Source organism: Vigna angularis, chromosome 5 (assembly GCF_016808095.1).
Source record: "Vigna angularis cultivar LongXiaoDou No.4 chromosome 5, ASM1680809v1, whole genome shotgun sequence".
In the NCBI taxonomy this organism is placed as follows: domain Eukaryota; kingdom Viridiplantae; phylum Streptophyta; class Magnoliopsida; order Fabales; family Fabaceae; genus Vigna; species Vigna angularis.
The window spans coordinates 36454847-36474766 of NC_068974.1; the positions used below are offsets into that span (position 1 = coordinate 36454847).

At 31.8% G+C, this 19920-nt stretch overlaps 3 protein-coding genes across 4 annotated transcripts; all 3 read left to right on the forward strand.

Annotated features, from left to right (window-relative positions):
- Positions 1-2486: 2486 nt before the first annotated feature.
- Positions 2487-5390, forward strand: LOC108340393 (uncharacterized). The gene is made up of 4 exons (XM_017577750.2): positions 2487-3164; positions 4054-4337; positions 4419-4646; positions 4727-5390. Exons 1-4 carry the CDS (start codon positions 2738-2740, stop codon positions 5195-5197), a joined length of 1410 nt encoding a protein of 469 aa, XP_017433239.1. The 5' UTR covers positions 2487-2737; the 3' UTR covers positions 5198-5390.
- Positions 5391-7520: 2130 nt separating this feature from the next.
- LOC108340394 (histone H3.2) lies at positions 7521-8139 on the forward strand. The gene has a single exon (XM_017577751.2). The coding sequence runs from the start codon at positions 7597-7599 to the stop codon at positions 8005-8007; it is 411 nt and encodes a 136-aa protein (XP_017433240.1). The 5' UTR covers positions 7521-7596; the 3' UTR covers positions 8008-8139.
- A 276-nt stretch (positions 8140-8415) lies between these two features.
- LOC108339896 (uncharacterized) lies at positions 8416-19295 on the forward strand. 2 transcript variants are annotated; one of them, XM_017577118.2, is made up of 18 exons: positions 8416-8570; positions 8646-8742; positions 8836-8889; positions 8974-9026; positions 9889-9922; positions 10445-10532; positions 11057-11148; positions 11471-11545; positions 12114-12202; positions 13616-13745; positions 14184-14273; positions 15285-15350; positions 16374-16465; positions 16831-16896; positions 16997-17063; positions 17418-17506; positions 17698-17824; positions 18960-19295. In XM_017577118.2, exons 1-18 carry the CDS (start codon positions 8512-8514, stop codon positions 19014-19016), a joined length of 1425 nt encoding a protein of 474 aa, XP_017432607.1. In that variant the 5' UTR covers positions 8416-8511; the 3' UTR covers positions 19017-19295. The 2 variants fall into 2 exon arrangements, with proteins under 2 accessions (XP_017432607.1, XP_017432608.1); XM_017577119.2 differs by having other exon boundaries at positions 8417-8570; positions 8649-8742.
- The last annotated feature ends 625 nt before the right edge of the window (positions 19296-19920 follow it).

Below are 19920 nucleotides of genomic sequence, written 5' to 3' on the forward strand. Positions count from 1 at the left end.
TATATATATATATATATATATATATATATATATATATATATATATATATATATATATATATATATATCAAAAACACACATTTGTCAATTTTAATCAATTATGTTAGTTTTTAATCAATTATGTTATTTTTTTAATCAATTAAAATTTACACACATTTTTTATCGGCTGCTTTTATTAATAAATTAAAATAAAGACGCATTAGACCATTTTAATCAATTAAATTATTTTCTCAATCAATTAAAATTTACATACAATTTTTAATCTTGATTTTCTTAATTGATTATTTATAACATATTTATTAAGTCAAAAACATTATTCAATATCATCAAAAAACAATTATTCTCTTATCATCACACAAAATTAAGAATCATTTTAACCATTTTGAGTTACGTGAATTGAATGACTCTCATATCAACAAATTAAGTTATATATATATATATATATATTATAATTTAAATTTAATTATTTTTTTCTTAAAAAAATTAAAAAATGGTTATAATTTATTTTTCATAAAACCAATTTTTAACTTATTATGTTTATAATAATATATCAAAACGGAATTCAGAATTCAGTTTTTCAAGAACAAAATTCTAATTGTAAACAATAAATTACATTATTTGAATAAATATCATAAATAATATAGTATGTTATATTTTTGGGAACCTTTGGAGAAGAATTCCTAATTAGATGATATATTGTTTGTGTTTTGTTTGTTTTTTATAATTGAAAATTAACGAATAAGGAAAGATGAGCAAAAGAAGAAAGTGTCCCTTGCTGTCATGAAAAACACAAAAGGATGTCCGAAACTTTCCATGCCAAAACAAAGAAAAAATACAAAACAAAAAAGAGAGAAGAAAAAGTAGATAAATAATAGATTGTATTCACTATATTGTGTTTTCTCTTTCTTTTTCTTCACATTTAAAAATATTTTACAATCGATTATTATCTGTCGTAAACCTTTTAAAATTATTTCCTTATATATAATAATATAAACAATAAGAAATTAATTGAAATAACACTTTGATTAAAATATACTTTCTTCTTATTTATTTATTTTTCCTTTAATTTAAACAACTCAATTTTACTCATTACATCGTTTTTATTCTTTTTTAACCCCTTACTTTCCATCAATTAATTAATAACCATTAAATAATAATGTTTAATATAGATACATAAAGAAAAAGTTCAGTCATATAAAATTAATAAATACTAGTATTTCTTTTTAACAGTAGTTGCATCCACATTTTTTTCCTCGTTTTTTTTTCTTTCTCATTAAAAAAAATATTTATTAAGCACGATTTTAGAGTAATTTAGAAAAATTATTAAATCAACTAAAAATATAATTTTTCTTATATAAGATATTTTGTGATAAGGAAAGCTAAACATTTATTACTTTATATATTTTTATTATTTTTTGAATTTTATTTATTTATTATTATTCATGGATCTTATAAATATTTTAAAAAGTCAAATAAAATTTATAAAAAAATTATTAAAATTCATGGATCTTATAAAATTTTTAGAGCTGTCAAAATGGGTCATAACTCGCGGGCTAACCCAGCCTACAACGAGTTTGATCCAGGTTGGATTTGGAAAAATTATATTTTTTTATACGGGTGAGATTTTAATCCGACTCATTTAAACCCGATTAATGTGGGTTGAATCCGTGGTGGGCCGAATTGACCCACCAACTCATCTATCTAATTTTATTTTATTAAAATTTAATTTTAATTTTATAAAAAAATATTTATCATTATTTTTTGTTTGAAAAAATTATTTAAGTTTCTTATTTTCAAAATTAATTAAACACATATGGAGTGAAATTTGTTTACATTTAAATTATAGAAAGTTTGTAATCTTTTTTTATTTTAAAAAATATATAATTAAGTGAACTAGTGAACCAATAAATTCGAATTTTTCAGACTCACTAATAAATAAGTCGAATTAGATTACTTCACTAAGTGACCAATCCGTAATGGCTCGAAGAATAGTCCGTTTTGACGGTTTAAAAAATTTTATTCATTGTTTTTGTCAAAAGAAAAAGCCTATGTGAAAGTGAATATTAAATGAGAAACCGTCACAATTAACTAGTCAATAAAATTGGATAAAAAATATAACTCAGACTGTACACGTTAAAAAATAGTTACATGAAACTCGAAATTAAGAATATTAAGGCCAAATATAAAGAATCTGCAGACACGCATTCACATTTATTAACCAACCAGAAGTTCGTTTGACTTTTCATCTCCTGAATATCAATCTTTCTGTTCTTTCTTTCACTCATATTTCCGTCACCAAAAAAGATAAAAAATTTACTTTCTATGTGTAATATATCAGTTAAAAATATCCAATTAATACAAAATAAATTAAGTTTTCTTTTTTTTTAAGTTTCCTTATATTTTTAACATAAATTACAGTAAATTAATTATTCTTATAGTATTTACAAAAAATTACTTAAAAAGGCCATTGCTGAAGAAGGATGGAGTACTATTCCACGTCTCCTAGTTTTTCAACAATTGGTTTCTTCATAATCAAGTACCACGATTATTAAACGACAACAACAGCACCAGAATCCGAAACCCTTTCTGCAATATAAAGGTTGTGTCTGTCAAAAACACGAGCTTCTTTCTTCTTCCCTCACAAGTGGGTTGTTGTGTGTGATCATACGACGAATACAGACATACACAGATGCAGCGAACAACATAAAGAAGAAGAGAAAGTGATAATCACACACAATATGACCATGGATCGGTTTTCTCAGAGCAGTTCAGACTCACCTAACAGAGACACCAAAGTGTTATCCATAGAGTGTTTGAAGGGAAGTTCCAAAGCCGACGAGTGGACCGGTGACATGCTTCAAACCGGTGACATCGTCGAAGAGCTTCGAATCGGAGACTCCCCCAACGCCCTTATCCGCTTCAAATCGCCCTTCAAAAACGGCAAAACCGCCGTCAACAAAATCCTCCAAGACTCTTACAAGAAGAAAGAAACCTCAATCCTCGTTCGAGTTCGACGTGGACCCAACGACTTCGCCGAGTTGCAGGCCTGTATCGTTCCCAATGATTCCTCCGGGAAGAAGCAGTACGTTCTCCGTTCCATCACCGACCCTAACTACGTCGTTGGCTTCCTTGATCGAACCGAATCCGAGTGTTTCCAACTCCAAGGTACCCTTTTCGTTCACCTTTTTTATCATGTTTTTTTCTCTCCTTCTCTTAGTTATTCACGACATGCTCCGAGATTGAGTTCGGTTAATCCTAAGTTGTTTTTCGGTTAATGCTGAAAATTCCCACCAGTTGAGCGCACGGTTCCCTGTAAATTTCACTAACTAAAACTGCAATTTTTAAAAAATGGAATGAATGGAAAATTAAGTTAGGTGTTTGTTCCCAGGTTCAATTGAATGGATGATGAAGAATGGGTAGATGGGTTCATTTATTCGTGTACTGTGTTCTGGTAGTGATGGATTTATTATTTAATGTATTAAGGACAAAAAAATGATAGGAGAGAGAAGGTGTACGGTGTTACTGTCATATTCCGTTAATGCCGGCAGTCACTCATGGTAAAAATTTTGGTTTGGTGGTAAGAAGTTGGTATCTTTACATAGAGAAACGAAAACTGATCAATATTTACTACTGTTTACAATTTGGCACCAATGTAAGTGGCAACTCTTGCCACTTTGATCACACAGATCTATGCCTTTTGGCTTTTGTATTAACTGCGTTTTGGAAGGACATGTTCGGTGGAGTGAATATCCATTTAAGATATTTGAGGCATTGACTTCTAATCTGAAAGCTACAACTTTTGCTAGATTTAGGCACCAAGTTGCGTGACAGACATAACGTCCTTCTGTCCATGATATCGCCATTATTATCATTTTCGTTATAGATCATTTTAAAACCCGGATTTTTCACATGTAGAACCAGTTTAAAGAGATGAGTAAAAAAAAGCTGTGTTTATTGTTGTTGACGGCTGTAATACGGAATAATAGAAAATGCAGATTTTATTCTGATATATGTCTTCATCCAATCTGTTGACATAAATAATTGCACTTTGCAGCTTCGAGGAACACCAGAATGGTAAATGCACTAACCAGGACACGGTTACAAGATGGATATGTTTCGTATCCATGGGAGAGGAAGATGCAGGAGTTGCTGCCAGTTCCCACTTCTAGCAATTTTCTTTCCATATTACTTCTTCCCAAAGTTTCAGATCGAATAGCTTTTCGCTACAACGATGTAGAAGACACGCTAGCCAGGGCAAATACGTGGTTGAATGCAGCTCAGGCCTCAGGGGTGCCTATTGTCTTTATGAACGTCCAAACCGAGTCCCTACTTACTAAGGTAAACGATGAATTCCCTCGTTGCAACAAGGTACATTCTGTTGTGGTATAGTAACTGTTGTTTCTCTGATTTGTGTGACAGATATCTGGAGAGACAGCTTCTTCCACTGTAAATGCAGGGTCGTTATCTGACTTATCTAACCTTGCAAATGTAAGTCTTTATGGCTTTGAGGATTATCATGGAGTGGACATTGGTGTTGTTAGAGCAGTTCGGCTCTGGTATGCTCCAATTGGAGGAGAGTTCACAGTTGAGATAAAACTAAAAGAGGATGACACAAAGCTTGGCTTTGGCATTAGTCGAACAGAAGAGGTATCTCTCTTTTGATAAATATACCAAGAGCTCATACAGTCAAACAGATTGATAACAATACTTTTCTATGTGATCAACAGGGTTTTATTTTCATCTCAACAGTTACTGATGAGGGCCAAGAAAATGTACCTGCCACGCGTTCAGGACTGAGCAATCTGTACAAAGCAGCAACAGATACATCGAGGTTGCTGGTAGTGTCTAGGATTTCAAATCAGAGAGTCCTTCCATGGATGGTATCTTCAACAGGAGCCATCAGGTGTTATGACACTGTTTCCTTGAGCCAGAAACTCTCCTTGCATAGACACACCAAAGTTCCTATTCTCCTTCACGTCTTCCTTTGGGACGGAGCATTGGCCTCATCAAGTGTAGCAAGTACAAGATTGAGTAACATGTCTACCTCAGTGTTGCGCCGTCCAAATGAAAACCAAATTTCTGATGCAGGTGGCGGTGTCAGTGGTAATGGATCCCTCTCAATGCAGCTTGGGAGAGACACAGTTGGGGATCTCTCATTCAGATTCAGTAACTTCTCCACTTTCAACAACTGCGTATGAAATTAACGCATTATAACATCATAGGAACTTTTTCCATGTTGTTTCTATTATGAGCCTCTTTTACCTGTTGTACATACACAATGATACATACTGTTGCTTCTATATTCAGGGCTTTTGTAGATTTGAGAGCTTGTTTTTGCTTCATTAGTTTGTTCACAGAAACAATTAAAGAATCTAGAATTGGTAGTTGAAATGACGAGCTTTGTTTTTGTCTTTCATATGAATGTGACTGCTTACTAAACACGTAAAAACCAAGGAATTTCTTCACTTAGCTGCTAACTAATTACACTCGTAGTGATTACCACATAAATACGTAGGAATTTCCAAAACAAGCAACCAATTAATAAAGAAAATAGAGGATTGGTCTGACGGCGCCTACCTACAACATGTGTAGTGTACTCATTGAGATAAGTCATATAGTGTGGCAATATATATGTGAGTGTGAGTTTATGGTTGTCAATTGTTATCGTCTTAGCTTGTCAATACTTTCTTTGGAGGTTTATTATTGTTCTTACTATTTTTTATTTAAGTTATTATTATTATTATTATTAGTAGTAGTAGTAGTAATAGGAGTAGTAGTAGAATGACAAATGCTAACAAAGGTCATGAGAAAGTATTATCCAAGGATAAACGACACAAACAAATATTGATTAAAAGTGTTTTTCATGTATATATCACACCCCGATTTTATCCTCATGATGATAGGTATTTTCGGGTTGAAGGGTATGATTTTTGACAAATATATTACTCAATCCGCAAAAAAAATATTAGATTGGTTGAGTTTCTACAATTTTTTTTAATGTTAAATCCAATATACTTTAGAGTAAGTGTTAGATTGATTTGGATTAATTTGAAGTTATTTTTTTAATTGTATTTTTTAACTATTAATGTAATTAAAGATTAATACAATTTTTACAAAAAATAATTCAAGACCTCAAATGACTTAATTAGTAAAATCACAGTAATTTTCTCCAACTTAATTTAAAAAAAATCATAATACAAATTGTTAATAACACGGATATAAAAATGAATGTTAAATCATTTAGACTAAACCCATCTCCAAATTTATATAAAATGAATCAGTTTATATTCAATTTAATTATAAATAAAGTCGAATTGAATGTAATTAGATTATATTAAATTCAAATTAAATCATCAAACAACCTAACCCAGTGAATATTAGTAAGTAACACTCTAAGGTAGATTCTCTTACGATCATTTATCAAAAAGGACAACTTGAAATATATCAAACAAGCATTTTTCCCCACTGAACTATTGAAAAATAGATCTACGTATACTTGAATTTCTTAAAAATCAACACAGAAAATACATAGCAAAATTTAAAAACAGTAATTGCATGCTCAACATTTTATAATATTATCACGAAATTTGAACGCAACGCACTGTAATTAACTTAATATGACATTATATCCTGTCTAAGCATGAATAATAATATTTTAGATTAAAGTTGAATAGATATTTTAGTAAAAACAGCTTATATTTTACATGAAAAACCACTGTATTTGAGATGGATAGACTAAAGAAGGGTAAGCTAACAAATAATCTGTCAAAAATAAGCAATACGTCCACTTATATATGCAGATATTCTCTTATCCACAAATGCTCCTGTCTGTAGATTGAACTTTTATCCCACATTTTCATCTATAACTAATTTTATAATTATTAATGTAAATTTAATTTTTCTTACAATTTTTTATCATAGATAGTTATTTTTGTTTAAAAGTAATTAAATTTAAAAATAAACTCAATTAAAGAATAACATTATTATTTTGATTTAAAGAAATACTTAAAGATAAAATTAGAAATAAAACATATCTTTTAAATACTCTTTAAAAAAGCATTATTCTAAATTGATATGGTAGACCACAAATTAACTTTTTTATTTATTTTTCCTACGATAAATAAATATAAATAAAAATTTAATAACAAATATTTAAATAGATCTGTATTTATTATACTTTAACTGCTTCATATTTTATTTTTTAATTATAATTCACACCCAAAGATATAAATTGTATTTCGGCTCATAAGGGAGAAAATACATGAATTGAAGTCAATTATAAAAGGAAAAAGAAAAACTCATAAGAAAAGCTAAAATAATAAGACGTGGCATGTAGCCATTGGCTGTTAAGGAGTGTCGCGGATCACTATCCGTGCCATTGATTGAGGAAGTACCACATCCGTCGATTCCCATCCTCATAATTTAGCATCTTCCCGGTCATATCGAAATTTCGCAAACTTAAAATAACATTACAAAGATTCCCGCTCAACCATTTTCACGGTGCCCTATAAATACTCTAATCTCCCTCACCCAAATTCACAAGTTCTCGTTTTCCTTCACTCTATCTAATACATCTCTATTTCTCTCCGTGCTTGAAATGGCTCGTACCAAGCAAACTGCAAGGAAGTCCACCGGAGGAAAGGCTCCAAGGAAGCAGCTAGCAACAAAGGCTGCTCGTAAGTCTGCTCCGGCCACTGGTGGTGTGAAGAAGCCTCACCGTTTCAGGCCCGGTACGGTGGCTCTGAGAGAGATCCGCAAGTATCAGAAGAGCACTGAGCTTCTCATCAGGAAGCTTCCATTCCAGAGGCTGGTTAGGGAAATTGCTCAGGATTTCAAGACTGATCTCCGTTTTCAGAGCAGTGCTGTATCCGCTCTGCAAGAAGCCGCTGAGGCCTACCTTGTTGGGCTGTTTGAGGATACCAATCTCTGCGCCATTCATGCCAAGAGAGTTACTATAATGCCTAAGGACATTCAGCTTGCACGTAGAATTAGGGGTGAAAGGGCTTAGGGTTTATTTGAATTATGTATAAAGCTTATGCTTTTGTAGCAGTGTTGGACTTAATCAGATGCTTATTGTTATTTGTAGTGTGAAACTTCTTGTTTCATTGTGACTTAATTATGCCAAAAGTATTATGTTGAATCTTACTTGTTTACATATGTTTAATTATCTTTTCTGCTATTTTAGGTTTTCTATTAAATTTAAGGTCTGAAATATTGTTTGATTTTAAAATTAATTGTAGTTGTCATCTAAAATTTTTCGCCTAGGTTTCTTTCTAATTGCATAATGTGGGTAAAATAAAATGAAATGCTGTCTAATAATTTTGTTATGATTATGTTTACATTAAAATGTTGTTTTCGTTCATGGACCGTGCTAGTTTGTTGGGCCCGATTCGTTTCATTTATTTTTGAGCCCAATTATTTTTGGCGGGAAGGGGTGGCGGAAAATTTTCGTTTTGCCGTTGATTTTTATACTAATACTAAAAATGCGTCTTAGCGAAAGAAGCCCGGGAAAATGGAGAAGTACTTGGTTTCGCGTAAACCCCCGATTGAAAGTGTTCGGCCACTTCCAAGGTAAATTTGTCCCCTGTTTATCCTTTCTCGTTCAGTAGATATTTGAGAGTTCTTAGTGATTAAAAATGTTAAAAGGAGGCGGTGGAAGAGGAGTTCGGTGGAACTTAATGGGAGATTTGAGCGTAACTATCGTCATGAGATGTTGGATCTGCTAATTCGATCGTATTCTGAGGTGTGTCTGGCTTTTCTCGGTCATTAGGTATTTGGCTGTGCTCTTTTTTTTGTGTCCACTGTGTTGTTTAAACTGTGGTTAATTTTTGTAAAGGTTGCAGTGTTTCCGCATCTGTATCAAGTGGATGGTTTGCCATGCCAGTCTCATGTATGCACTGATAACTTTGCTTATTGGTCATATGACTCCACTTCGGTGATTTAATTCAATGCAAAATTTTTTGGGCATGTACAGACAAATCGACTGGTTGGTGAGGCAAATGGTGATGGCCATCTCCCACTTAGAAAGTTAGTATTCTGGCTTCTTTGATTTTTATGTCACGAATGAAGATATTAACAATTATTTTAATTATTATAGTTGAGAGAATATATGAATTAAAAAAATTATTATAATCATTAATGTGTCAGAGTTTGTTCTATCTATCTATATATATGCATGTGTGCCCTCTTGTACTGATTTAGAATGACTTAATTAAATTTTAGATCTTTTTTTCTTCTGAAATGTATTTTTTAAGTTGGTAGTTCTTGGACTCTGCTTCTGCTTTCAAAACCTTGCCGCTTCATTGTGGTTCTGTATTTAGGCGGCCTGATGTGCTCCCAAATAACTTTGTCAACTATTGTCACTATTACCGTCGGCAGTGTTTCAGTTCTGACTGGCTATGTTAACCACATTTAGTATCAACCAAAAATTTGGGTAGTATCTAATTAGATAAATTTGTTTTGGGTTCCCACATCCCTTCATGAAGCTCTACTGATTCTTTCTACATATCATTTAGTTTAAGGCATGCTCATCATGGTTGGAAATCTTGAATGCTAAGAATTGTAAATGCAAAACTTGTTCGTGTCCATTTGCTATGAAATTTCAGTTTGGATAACTTGGCACGATCGTTTTATCTCAGGTTGATCTCTATTGTAAGATGTTTTATTTTATGAGCATAAGAAGCTTTACTTTTTTCTTTGCTTATTTTTATTTATTGGTAATTATTGTTATGGTTAGTGTATTTGAAACTTGTTCATGTTTTTCATGGAAAAGGATTGAATTAGTAGTTAGCAATGGCGTGCACTTCTAGACATGAAATGTTCCGGTGTGTTACTTTTCGTGGCATTAATGATTTCTCTCAACAAATAGCTTACACATGTTTGTTAACAGGCAAGGCATCTCTGCTGTAGATTTTGACAAGAAGGTAAGTACAAATTAATATCGAAATGTTTTAGTTGAAATGAGAATGTGCTTTAACTAAATGTTGTTGTGATGCTTCACAAGTAAAAAATCCATGCATTATACTAAAATAACATAAAGCATCTCATCCGGAGATATATATAAATTTAAATCGACCTAGCATTTGAATTAATGTCATAGTTTCTATGTTATGCTTGTGCTAAAAAAAATTGATACATAAATTTTTGCGAAATTTTTTTAATCGAAAGCTTTGATAGAAGGTCTCCAAAACAGAATCTCTAAATTAATCTATCCCGAGCTTGATTGGGCGCGTAATATGCATAATTTTTTGAATAATGGATCCATTTCTTGTTCCACTCTCCACGTGAATTCTCCACACCAGTGAATTTTTGAGTATCTTCTTGTTTACTGTGAGAAGTACACAAATTTGATTAACGTATTGTTTTTATAATCCCTTCGTCTTATTTTTTTTATTCCATTGCTTTGGTGATTTAAATATTCCATCCATGTTTTGAATTGTACTCAGGGAATATACTTGGTGTCCGTGACAAAATCGGGTTGCTTAACAGTTCATGACTTTGAAACACTTTATTGCCAGATACCTGAGTTAACTTGTAAGTTCTGTTTTGGTGGTTATGTTTTGCTTATTTTGAAAAGCAGCTGTGCTTGTCAAATTTGGGAGACTAGATAGATAATGTTTCATAGTCAATATTTAATTAAAGAATGATAAGAATTATTAAGAAAAGTCCTATAAACTTTCTTACCAGACCTGCTTTTATGTCTGGCTAGATGTATGAAATTTTCCTCACTTATGTTCTTTCTTGAAAATCTAATAATATGGCATTATCTTTGTTACAGCCTTCCAACTGAGAATTTTTTTCTTCCAAATTTGTCCAACTTATTTTTATCTTGCAATGATTATATATTTTTAACATAAATAACTAATTTGGTTTTGATTTTACTTGTTTTTACTGCCTTATGTCTTTAGAATGGTAAGAAAAAAGTGCTTAACAACCTTTGATGCTGCGTGCTTCATATTGAAGTAGCCTTATATTTATTTTAGTCATAGGAGAGGATGGAACTTCATATGAAGTGTTGATTATCATTTCTACCTGCTTTTGTATTAATTTGATGATAGGCTTGCGAGAAGATGAAAACAAACATTTAATGCACCTCTCCCTAAATCGACAACTTGATGCTGTCAGATGGAATCCTCTTAATCAGGACGAGGTTTAATTAAATTGCCTTTTCACTCAGCATTTTACCATGGATTTTTATTAATCTTTCATTATTTCTAAATGATGTCCATGATATGTTCCATGTAAAATGTTTTGGTTTTATCTTTTGAAGTTCTGTATGTCGTAGCTTGTCTATTGTAAGTCAAGGATAATCTTGTGATGGTTTGACTATTTCAAATGAAGTTACCAGATTCATAAGTCCTTGTGCATGTTTTGTCAGACTGATGGTTTGTCGAATTCATTAGTAATAGCTTTATTTTTATAGACTATTCAATATTCTATTTGTACTGCTCTGTCTTACTATTTCATTTCAGGTTGTTTGTGCATCTGTCAAAAGTAATGAACTGCTCATATTCGATATTGGATATGTCTCATCCGACCCAGTTGAAGTAATTTCCGTTCTTATATGTTATCGTACTTGTTAAATGTTGTTTACATTGACTTTATAGGACCAGCTCTTTTCTTCCCAAAATCTCAATGTTTCTACTATCTACTGTTGATATTTGGCACAACTCCAAATTCAGTTGATATGAATTTCTTTTTCCATTATTCCTTTATTGTTAAGCCTTGTCCAGTGTTCTGAAATTTGTCCAATTATTTATTAATTAAAATATATAAAGTACCTTTACCAAACTTCATCAAATCATTACCCCTAATAAGGTTAACCGGATTAATATCTTTTACCGATTTCTTTTGGATGCATTATACAAAGAACCAGGAAATGTAGATACAAATGCCTTTTGGAGGCGAATGCATATTGCATGAGATCTTCTATTTACTTTATCAAATCACACATTGTTCTTATAATTTAAAGTAAACTGCAAATTTCATCATAATTTTTTTTTTGACTTTGTTTTATTTCCCAAAGAAGTATTTTTTTGTCATAGGCAGCTATACAGATGTTTGCTTTTTTCTTCTTGGCTAACTAATTTTTGGTCCTTCAATTACTTAATACAGGTGTTAAGAACAAGACGTACAGCCACAGTTAATGGATCCACCTTGCACAAAGGTCTCTCTGATGTCACTTTTACGTCAAATGACACAAGGTTGGTAACGTACACCTAATTTAAAAGAATAATTGTTTGTCTGGAATAATGAAATTCCTAATACTGTGTCATCCATTCTTTTATTTATGACGTCTAAATATGTAATAGAAATATCTGTAAACAGAAAAAAAGAGAAAAGCATAAAAACTAAACTACTGCGTTGGACAGACTCTTAGAATGTGTGATTATTTAACAACTCCTAAAATTTATATAGGTGGAGTTTGTAAACCAGTTTTTTTCTGTACTGTGAATCTGATAGGAACTGGAATTCGCTACAGGGATTAAAGCATAATTCAAAGAATAGAACTCTAATTATAGTAGGAAAATTGCAAGAAAGTACAGAAATATAACTGAAAGTATCAGAGAAGTGTGGTTTCTCTGCCCAACGACAACAGCAACCCTCGACTTCCTAAATGATTACGCCCCTTCTCTCTGTTTTATCCTTTCCTGGAAGTGTTTCCCCTTCTTTCCCACCTTTCTTGCCATGTAAGGAAGGCTCTTACGGTCAAAATATCTCTTCTGTCCTTTATTTATCACAGGGTCTGGCGTATTAGTGCTGTGTAAAACTGTAATTAAACATAAGATAAATATTTGAAAAATGCATTCGGCCCAAGAAATGGGATATTTACAGTCATTTTACTAGTTAAAATCTGTATCTATTATCAGAAACTTCACCATGGGAACGTGCAATGTGCTAATATTTGATTTAAGGCTCAAACTTGACCAAACTCCTGGACTTGTGGGTGGTCGCTTTTTTTTAATAAAAATGGAAGTAAATATTTGTCCAAGAATATCAGATATCGGCTGGGACATGCTTAGATCCTGAAGGCTAGGCAAAGGTCCACCGTGAGGCTTTTATCTTCTGGAGCTTACAAGTCTCTTCCTGTTTTTCCACACACGAAAGTTATTTACCCATAATCCTTGTGCGCACCAACTCACCAAGAGATCTCCTCAAAGATTGTCCAAGAGACTCATGCACTCTCTTTGAAGTTACTATTATTATTTTCCCTGGACCAATCTGTTTGACAAAAATGGCGACGGCACTAGTGTATGGTTATTGTTTGGTAGTACATATTGATTTCAGGTTTTTAATCATTCATCTGGTATTTGTTGTCGAACTAAGTTTACCTTTTAGTTCATATGCTTAAAATCATCCCTTTTAATTCCTTATACGTGCTATTTTTAATCTCTTTTAGTGTGTAGGGAGTAGAAGGTATTATGTGTAGCATTAAAAAGAACGACGTTTTAAGTATGAGGACTAAAGGTAAAATATGTACAACTATAGGGATTCAATGAGTTATTAAATACGGATTTCTGCAGATACTTTAGTTTGATTAACAATCAACACATTTGTCAATCTTTTAATTTTTTCCATCACTGTGCATTTCTCAATTTGCTGGCAAATTTCAACAGGATACTTGCTTCTGATACACATGGTGCAATTAATGTGTGGGATAGAAGAGTGAACTCTCTACCTTGTCTTGAGCTTGCGTCTGCTTCATGTGGTACGCTTAACAGCATCCAATTAAATGCAGATAATCAGGTTAGGAATTGTGTATCTAGTCTATAGAGTAATTTTGTAATTCTTTTAGGAGTGATGCGTTTTTAAAGCTCAGTTACTACCTTCCCTTTTTTAGACAAAGGTCAAATGAGTCCTTAAACAAGTTAAGGATTAAAAAATATAAAATCAAAATCAATTGAATAAAATATTAAACATTTTAAGCATTTAAGTTCCTGATAGACTTTTAGTAAATTAATGATTAATACTGAAATATCCTCAAGATTTGTCCCAACGCGAGTGTTTTTAATTTTTAATTGTCCAAATCTCCTGGTCCACTTAACCTTGATAAAATTGCTGTCACTAACATAGTTTACGAGCTGTTGAATCGGGTTTTGGTTTGACCGAATTTTAGAATACACCTTTACTTTGTTCAATCAATACATGAGAATTTGCAAACAGTTATTACTCTATCCTTTCCAGATTATTTTTGGTGCTGGAAAACATGGGCTCGTGCATGTATGGGATATTCGTGGTGGAAGAGCATCTGCCACTTTTCAAAGTCTCAAAGAGGTATGCATGGTGTTTTTTTGTTCTATTATGTTATGAAAAGCACACATAAAAATTATGTTAGAAGTCAAGACTACTGCTTGGACACTATCTCCGCAATGCATCCGCTTCTACGTGGTGGGCTAATTAAAGACCAAGCTTGCTTAGGCTTAGGACCAGTTCATTCAACCTGGCTTCTAGTTTAATGTCTTATATTTGCTTATTTACTAGTTCAAGCCTTAGTCTTAAGTGTATTTTCATGAATCAGCTATCTCAAAAGTCTAAGTTGCTAGTTGAAGTCATAAATAGTTCTATCTTATGTCTTTAACGTTTCTTTACACGCAAGAGTCCTTTGGGCTTGTAGTATTAAATTTCTTAATAGAGGAAGGAAGGGTGAGGGGTTTGACTAAGAATTGAACTCAAGACCCCCTTGATTTAATGTTGAACTAATTATGCTGCTAGGTGAACACACATTAATTTTCTATTGTATCTGTAACAAAAAATGTTAATAAAATTTTAGTAACAGAGTTTTAAGCATTGATTTTTTAAACTGTACAAACAGTATTGGGCTAAAGATTACCGGGGAAGATAGAAAGTAGTTTAACTTTGAATTTGGGTATTAAAATTTGTATTTGGTAATATTGAAGTGTGAGAATCTTGGTCAGGAGGGGGATAAATTACTTGGTAGACACATTAACATGGTCCAGCAGTTCCGTTGAAGTTAATTTGTTTGACCGATATTGCAAATATGATTTTATAAACTGTCTACCTACTGATATATTTATATATTCTACCTAAATACCTTGGATACAAATTTCGTAAATAAACATTGATGCGGAAGCTTGTGACTTCTTGATGCATGCCTTCTACAGCTTGATTTTTGGTCACACGAACTTCGTCTCCAAGTTCCTTTTGCTGAAGAGAACGTATCTACTTGCGACATACTTTTAAATGAAGCATGACTAATTGGTAAATGTTGTAAAATATATTAAAACTGCTTTTAGAAATCTTATTCTTCTTTGTTTGGTATTGTAGATATGCCATCCACCTGTAAAGTCAGTGAAGTTGGCAACATTGCTAGAGAAGATTGGATCTTTGAAGGTGCGGTTATCCTTGCTTCACCTATCTACTACCTTTACAACTACTTACTCTTGTGTGGTGGCTGTATAGGTTTGTAAGTTGAACTACATACGAATGATTATTTTTAGTCATAAAAATTTAGCCCCAGTAATTTCAACAACATAATTTTGTCATATCTTTATTTGAAGTTTGGTGTTCCAGTAAGACTAGTTTTCACTTGAGGCTTCTCTCAAGACATTTAAGTATTTTGGGGGTTTTTCTATTCAACATTTAGTTTTACATTAATCTATTTTTAGCTATGGTTTTTTTTCTAAACTTCGTTGCAAGGTTCATGTCCTTCCCTGACTTTCACGTCACATGCATGCTTTGTTTTATCTGCTGCAGAGGAATCCTCAACAATTTCTTTTTTTCTCCCCTTCTTTATGGTTTCTCTCTTGAAACCTTTCGCCTGTGATATAACTATATTATGTTGTGATGTTGTTCTTTATGTATATCGCTTATACAAATTAAGACAAAAATTGACAGTATTTATTGATGATTTCCCTATATTTTTCTCAGACAATGTTGTTCATAAATATACTCTACCATGATTTTGAAGTTGTTTGCTGGCTCTATCATCTTGAATTGTTTCTTTAGATTTCCTACCCTTTTCATATAGGAGTGTGTTTGAATGAGTTTCTCCATAAAAGCTTTTAGGAAACAAATATATGAATAAAAATTAACTTATATACATTTTAAAATAAATTTTTGGAGAAATTGTATCACAAGACGTACAAATTACTTTACTCAAAAGCTATTTTTAACATACAAAAAAGTCAATTTCATTTTTTTATTCATTTAGAAGTTCTTGTAGAAACTCTTCCAAACAAAAGTCTAACTCACTAATCTGTATTTAATATCACTTCATGTCAGTATGTGCTAAGTTGGTGTCATACTTGTGACCTAGTCCCCTACCTTAGATATCTGTATTTCAACATGTGGTAATTGTCTTTTGCATACTAGCTGACAAGTAGTTGATATGGTTACCCATTCTCATCTATTCAGGCACAGGCAAATATTGTTCCCAAGGAGATTCACTCTATTAATATTAATCCATCATGCCCATATCAGTTAGCATTCCATCTTGTCGATGGCTGGTAAGTTGCCAAAATGTTTCTTCAGAGACTGTTAGTTAATAAGGAAAATTTCCATGTATTTGCTTAATCATGTCCTCTATAAGTTTCTATCATTAAACTATAAACTGAAATTACGACTGAATTGCCTGTCACATGTTCGGCTAATATTGTTTCTAAATGGTATCATTTTCTTGAATTTACTTCAAATTTGGATCTGGAATTTTACAGTTTGTACTCAGTATCTACCTTTAAACAGTGCCATTTGATATCGGTAGGGGTTATGTACATAAAATATTGGTGTGTGCTGCTTATTGAATCTTACTTATCAAGAAAAATGCTTCCCTAATACTCCATTGTGGTTATTTTTTCTCAATGTTTTCACGCAGGTCAGGCGTTTTGGATATTAGTACTTTTGAAGTTACCCATATTCATTGCCCACCTCCTGCTTGGTTGTAAGTTTGTCCGTTTTCATCTGGAATCGCTTTTTCATATTTGTGAAATGGCTTCTTGAAATGTCTAATTATTTGTTTACTGTTTATTTTCTTTTGTTAGAAACGATTCCTACGTTCCCGCTGATCTATCATACTTAAGAAAACCTTCATGGTTATCAACTTGTTCGGTGAGAAGTTATTGAATATAATGCACCTTCTTATTTTTACACTTGGTTGCCTACAAAATTTGCATAAGTTTCTCAATAAATATGTCTTATAACTTTTTTATCTAATATATCTGAACATAAGCTTTATTTTATATATCCAAATATAACAATCATACATTGATAATTGATCAATTATTGAAATAATCTTTAAAAATAATCCAATTTACCCCGTTTATATGTTTGGTTTAAATAAAATATTGATCTTTCGGACTTTCCAATTAGTTGGCTCTTGATGCTTATATTCATCATTATTTTTTTTTGTGGATAATCATTTATTTTATTTGTACACGAAATAATTATTGTAATTTATGACAGATCTATTTGGCCGGGTCATCATCTGATTGTGGTATCCATCTTTTGGATTTTTATCCCAGCACCAACTCACCGAGCCATGTTGATTACAAGTAAGACCCTCATTTACTAATTGAAACACTCTATTGAGAAAGCACATGTACACTAAAATCTGCTGTACTCAAATCAAATTAACCACATTAGTATACAGTGAATGTCATGTGTTCATAAGCGTAAGTTTACTTATGAAACTGCATTTCGCAATGTTTTTTTCTATGCAGTTTTAATTTACATATTTTTACAGGGATGATATGCAAGAACTTTCAAGGCGGAAAAACCGAAGTAATCAGAACAGATTTATTTCTTTATCTGAAGGAGTTATCTCATGTGTTGCTCACCCTTTGTATAATGCCATCGTGGGAGGAACCAAGGTTTGTGAATTAGAAATTTCTGTTATCGTCATTTTCTGTTTGAAGCTAGCTTTATGAGTTCCCTGTCTGACATCTCGAACCGGTTTTATATTAGTTCCTCCTAAATGAACTTATTTTCCTTCTTCTATAATCGAAGTATATTTATTAGTTAGATATAATTTCTTCATAACTAATTTTTGAAACAGAAAAAACTCATTTATTTCTTATTAATTTTTTAGAATCTTATTTTTAATTTATATACAAGTCAATTTTAGTTTATGATATATTTTATTTTATTTTTATTAATTTTTGTCATAGAAATATTTACGTAGTAGTTTTCTATACTAATATTTCCTTTGGTAGAGAGTAAAGAAATAGAGGTTGTGAAAGATAAACAAAAAGGTAAGAAATTAGTGGAGAAAGATGTTTGGTTGGAAAGGAATGAATAGAAAGAGAGTTTATTTCATTTACTATTAATTTTATTTATTATATTTTATCTTTCTGAGTATAATTATTTATTATTTATAATAATATATGGTGAGATATTTTTATTTAGTATGTGTTACCTTTCAATAAATATTAATATCATAAATATTATTTTTGAATTACTAAGTTAAACGTTTGCATTCACAAAAGTTATTATACATTCAGTTTTCATTATTTCATTTTTCTACTAATTAACCAACACCTTTATTTTATTTATAATTTATCTTTAATGGTGAGTTTTCTCCAAACTCAATATATTGTGTTAATAACTATTCAATTTCAATCCATGTGTCACTTGACATCCGAAGCCTCTGTTTTTATTAAAACGATAAAAAAATAGCAAACAATTATTAATTATAGAAATCAGAATAATTATAACATGACTATTTTTCTTAAACGATCATTTCATAACAACTTTTTAATGTACATTTCCAAAGAAAGCTTTTATTTTTGGGGTTCACGAAACTTTTTTTCTCACCATTTGTCAGATTACTCTCTCCCCATCTTTCTTTCCTTTTCCCCGATCTCCTCTTAGTGTAACGAGGCATAAAAACCTTGTTTTTAATTTGAGGATGTTTGGGAGTAATCAAGGTAACATTGTCAAGACGGGCATGCTTGACAATAATATTTGCTGTGTTTGTTACTGAGGTTGATTGATTATTGGTTTCAGAAAACTTCTTTGCTCGTGATTTCTCAAAGGCATGAGTCATTCAGAAGTGAAGATTAGTCTCAAGCTTTGACATGATTTTCTATTTACTGTATTCCCCTAGTCTGAATTTATAGATGAGTTAATGTCTAATTCCTTGTTAATAATGTTTTCGTATTTTAAAATTTTAGACGTTCACAAATTTTAGTTGCCTGTTGGCAAAATTGTAGATGTTTATGCCTGTCTATGTATGAGAAATTTGAAGGGACAAAGTCTTACATTATCTGATTTTACACCTTTTCAAGATTGCATGTCTTCTGTTGTACAAACCGTCTCTGGTACAGGCATGGGTTTGGGGCAATGAATTGCACCTCCATAAATTTCTCCTTACACTCTGATATAACTAAATTTCCATTTTGCCCTTATTTGTATTGTGTAATTCGAAAATTGGAACCAAATACTAGATTTTAACAGTGGAGAAGAGTGTCGACTGATACATGACATTATTTGGGGCCTTAATTTGAAGTCACAACTCTTGTCATGACAGGCTTCTGAAAAATTAATCATTTTTTGTATATTTTAATTTTGAGCATAGCTTAATCATTGGAGACCAGAAAAATGTCACAAATCCTTTTCAATCAATCAAATGTGAGGTGGGTATAAGATAGGAATATAATACCACGTATGCATATAAAATACCATGTATCCCCCATATAATTTCCATAATTAGTGTTGGTACATTATTATTTAAATCCATAGAATAGAAGGATTCACAGAATGCCTAGACTAAATAAATGGGCTGACCCATCCTTGTGCTTCTTGTGTCTCATCTTCTGTCACTACTTCATATTAACACACCCCAAATTTAGAAGCAACTACTAAAACTTTCGGACATTACTCTACTTCAATTTTGGACATAAATAAATTGTTAAACTTTTTTATGTTTCGATTGATTCTAAAATCGAATCTTAAAATATTTAAGAGT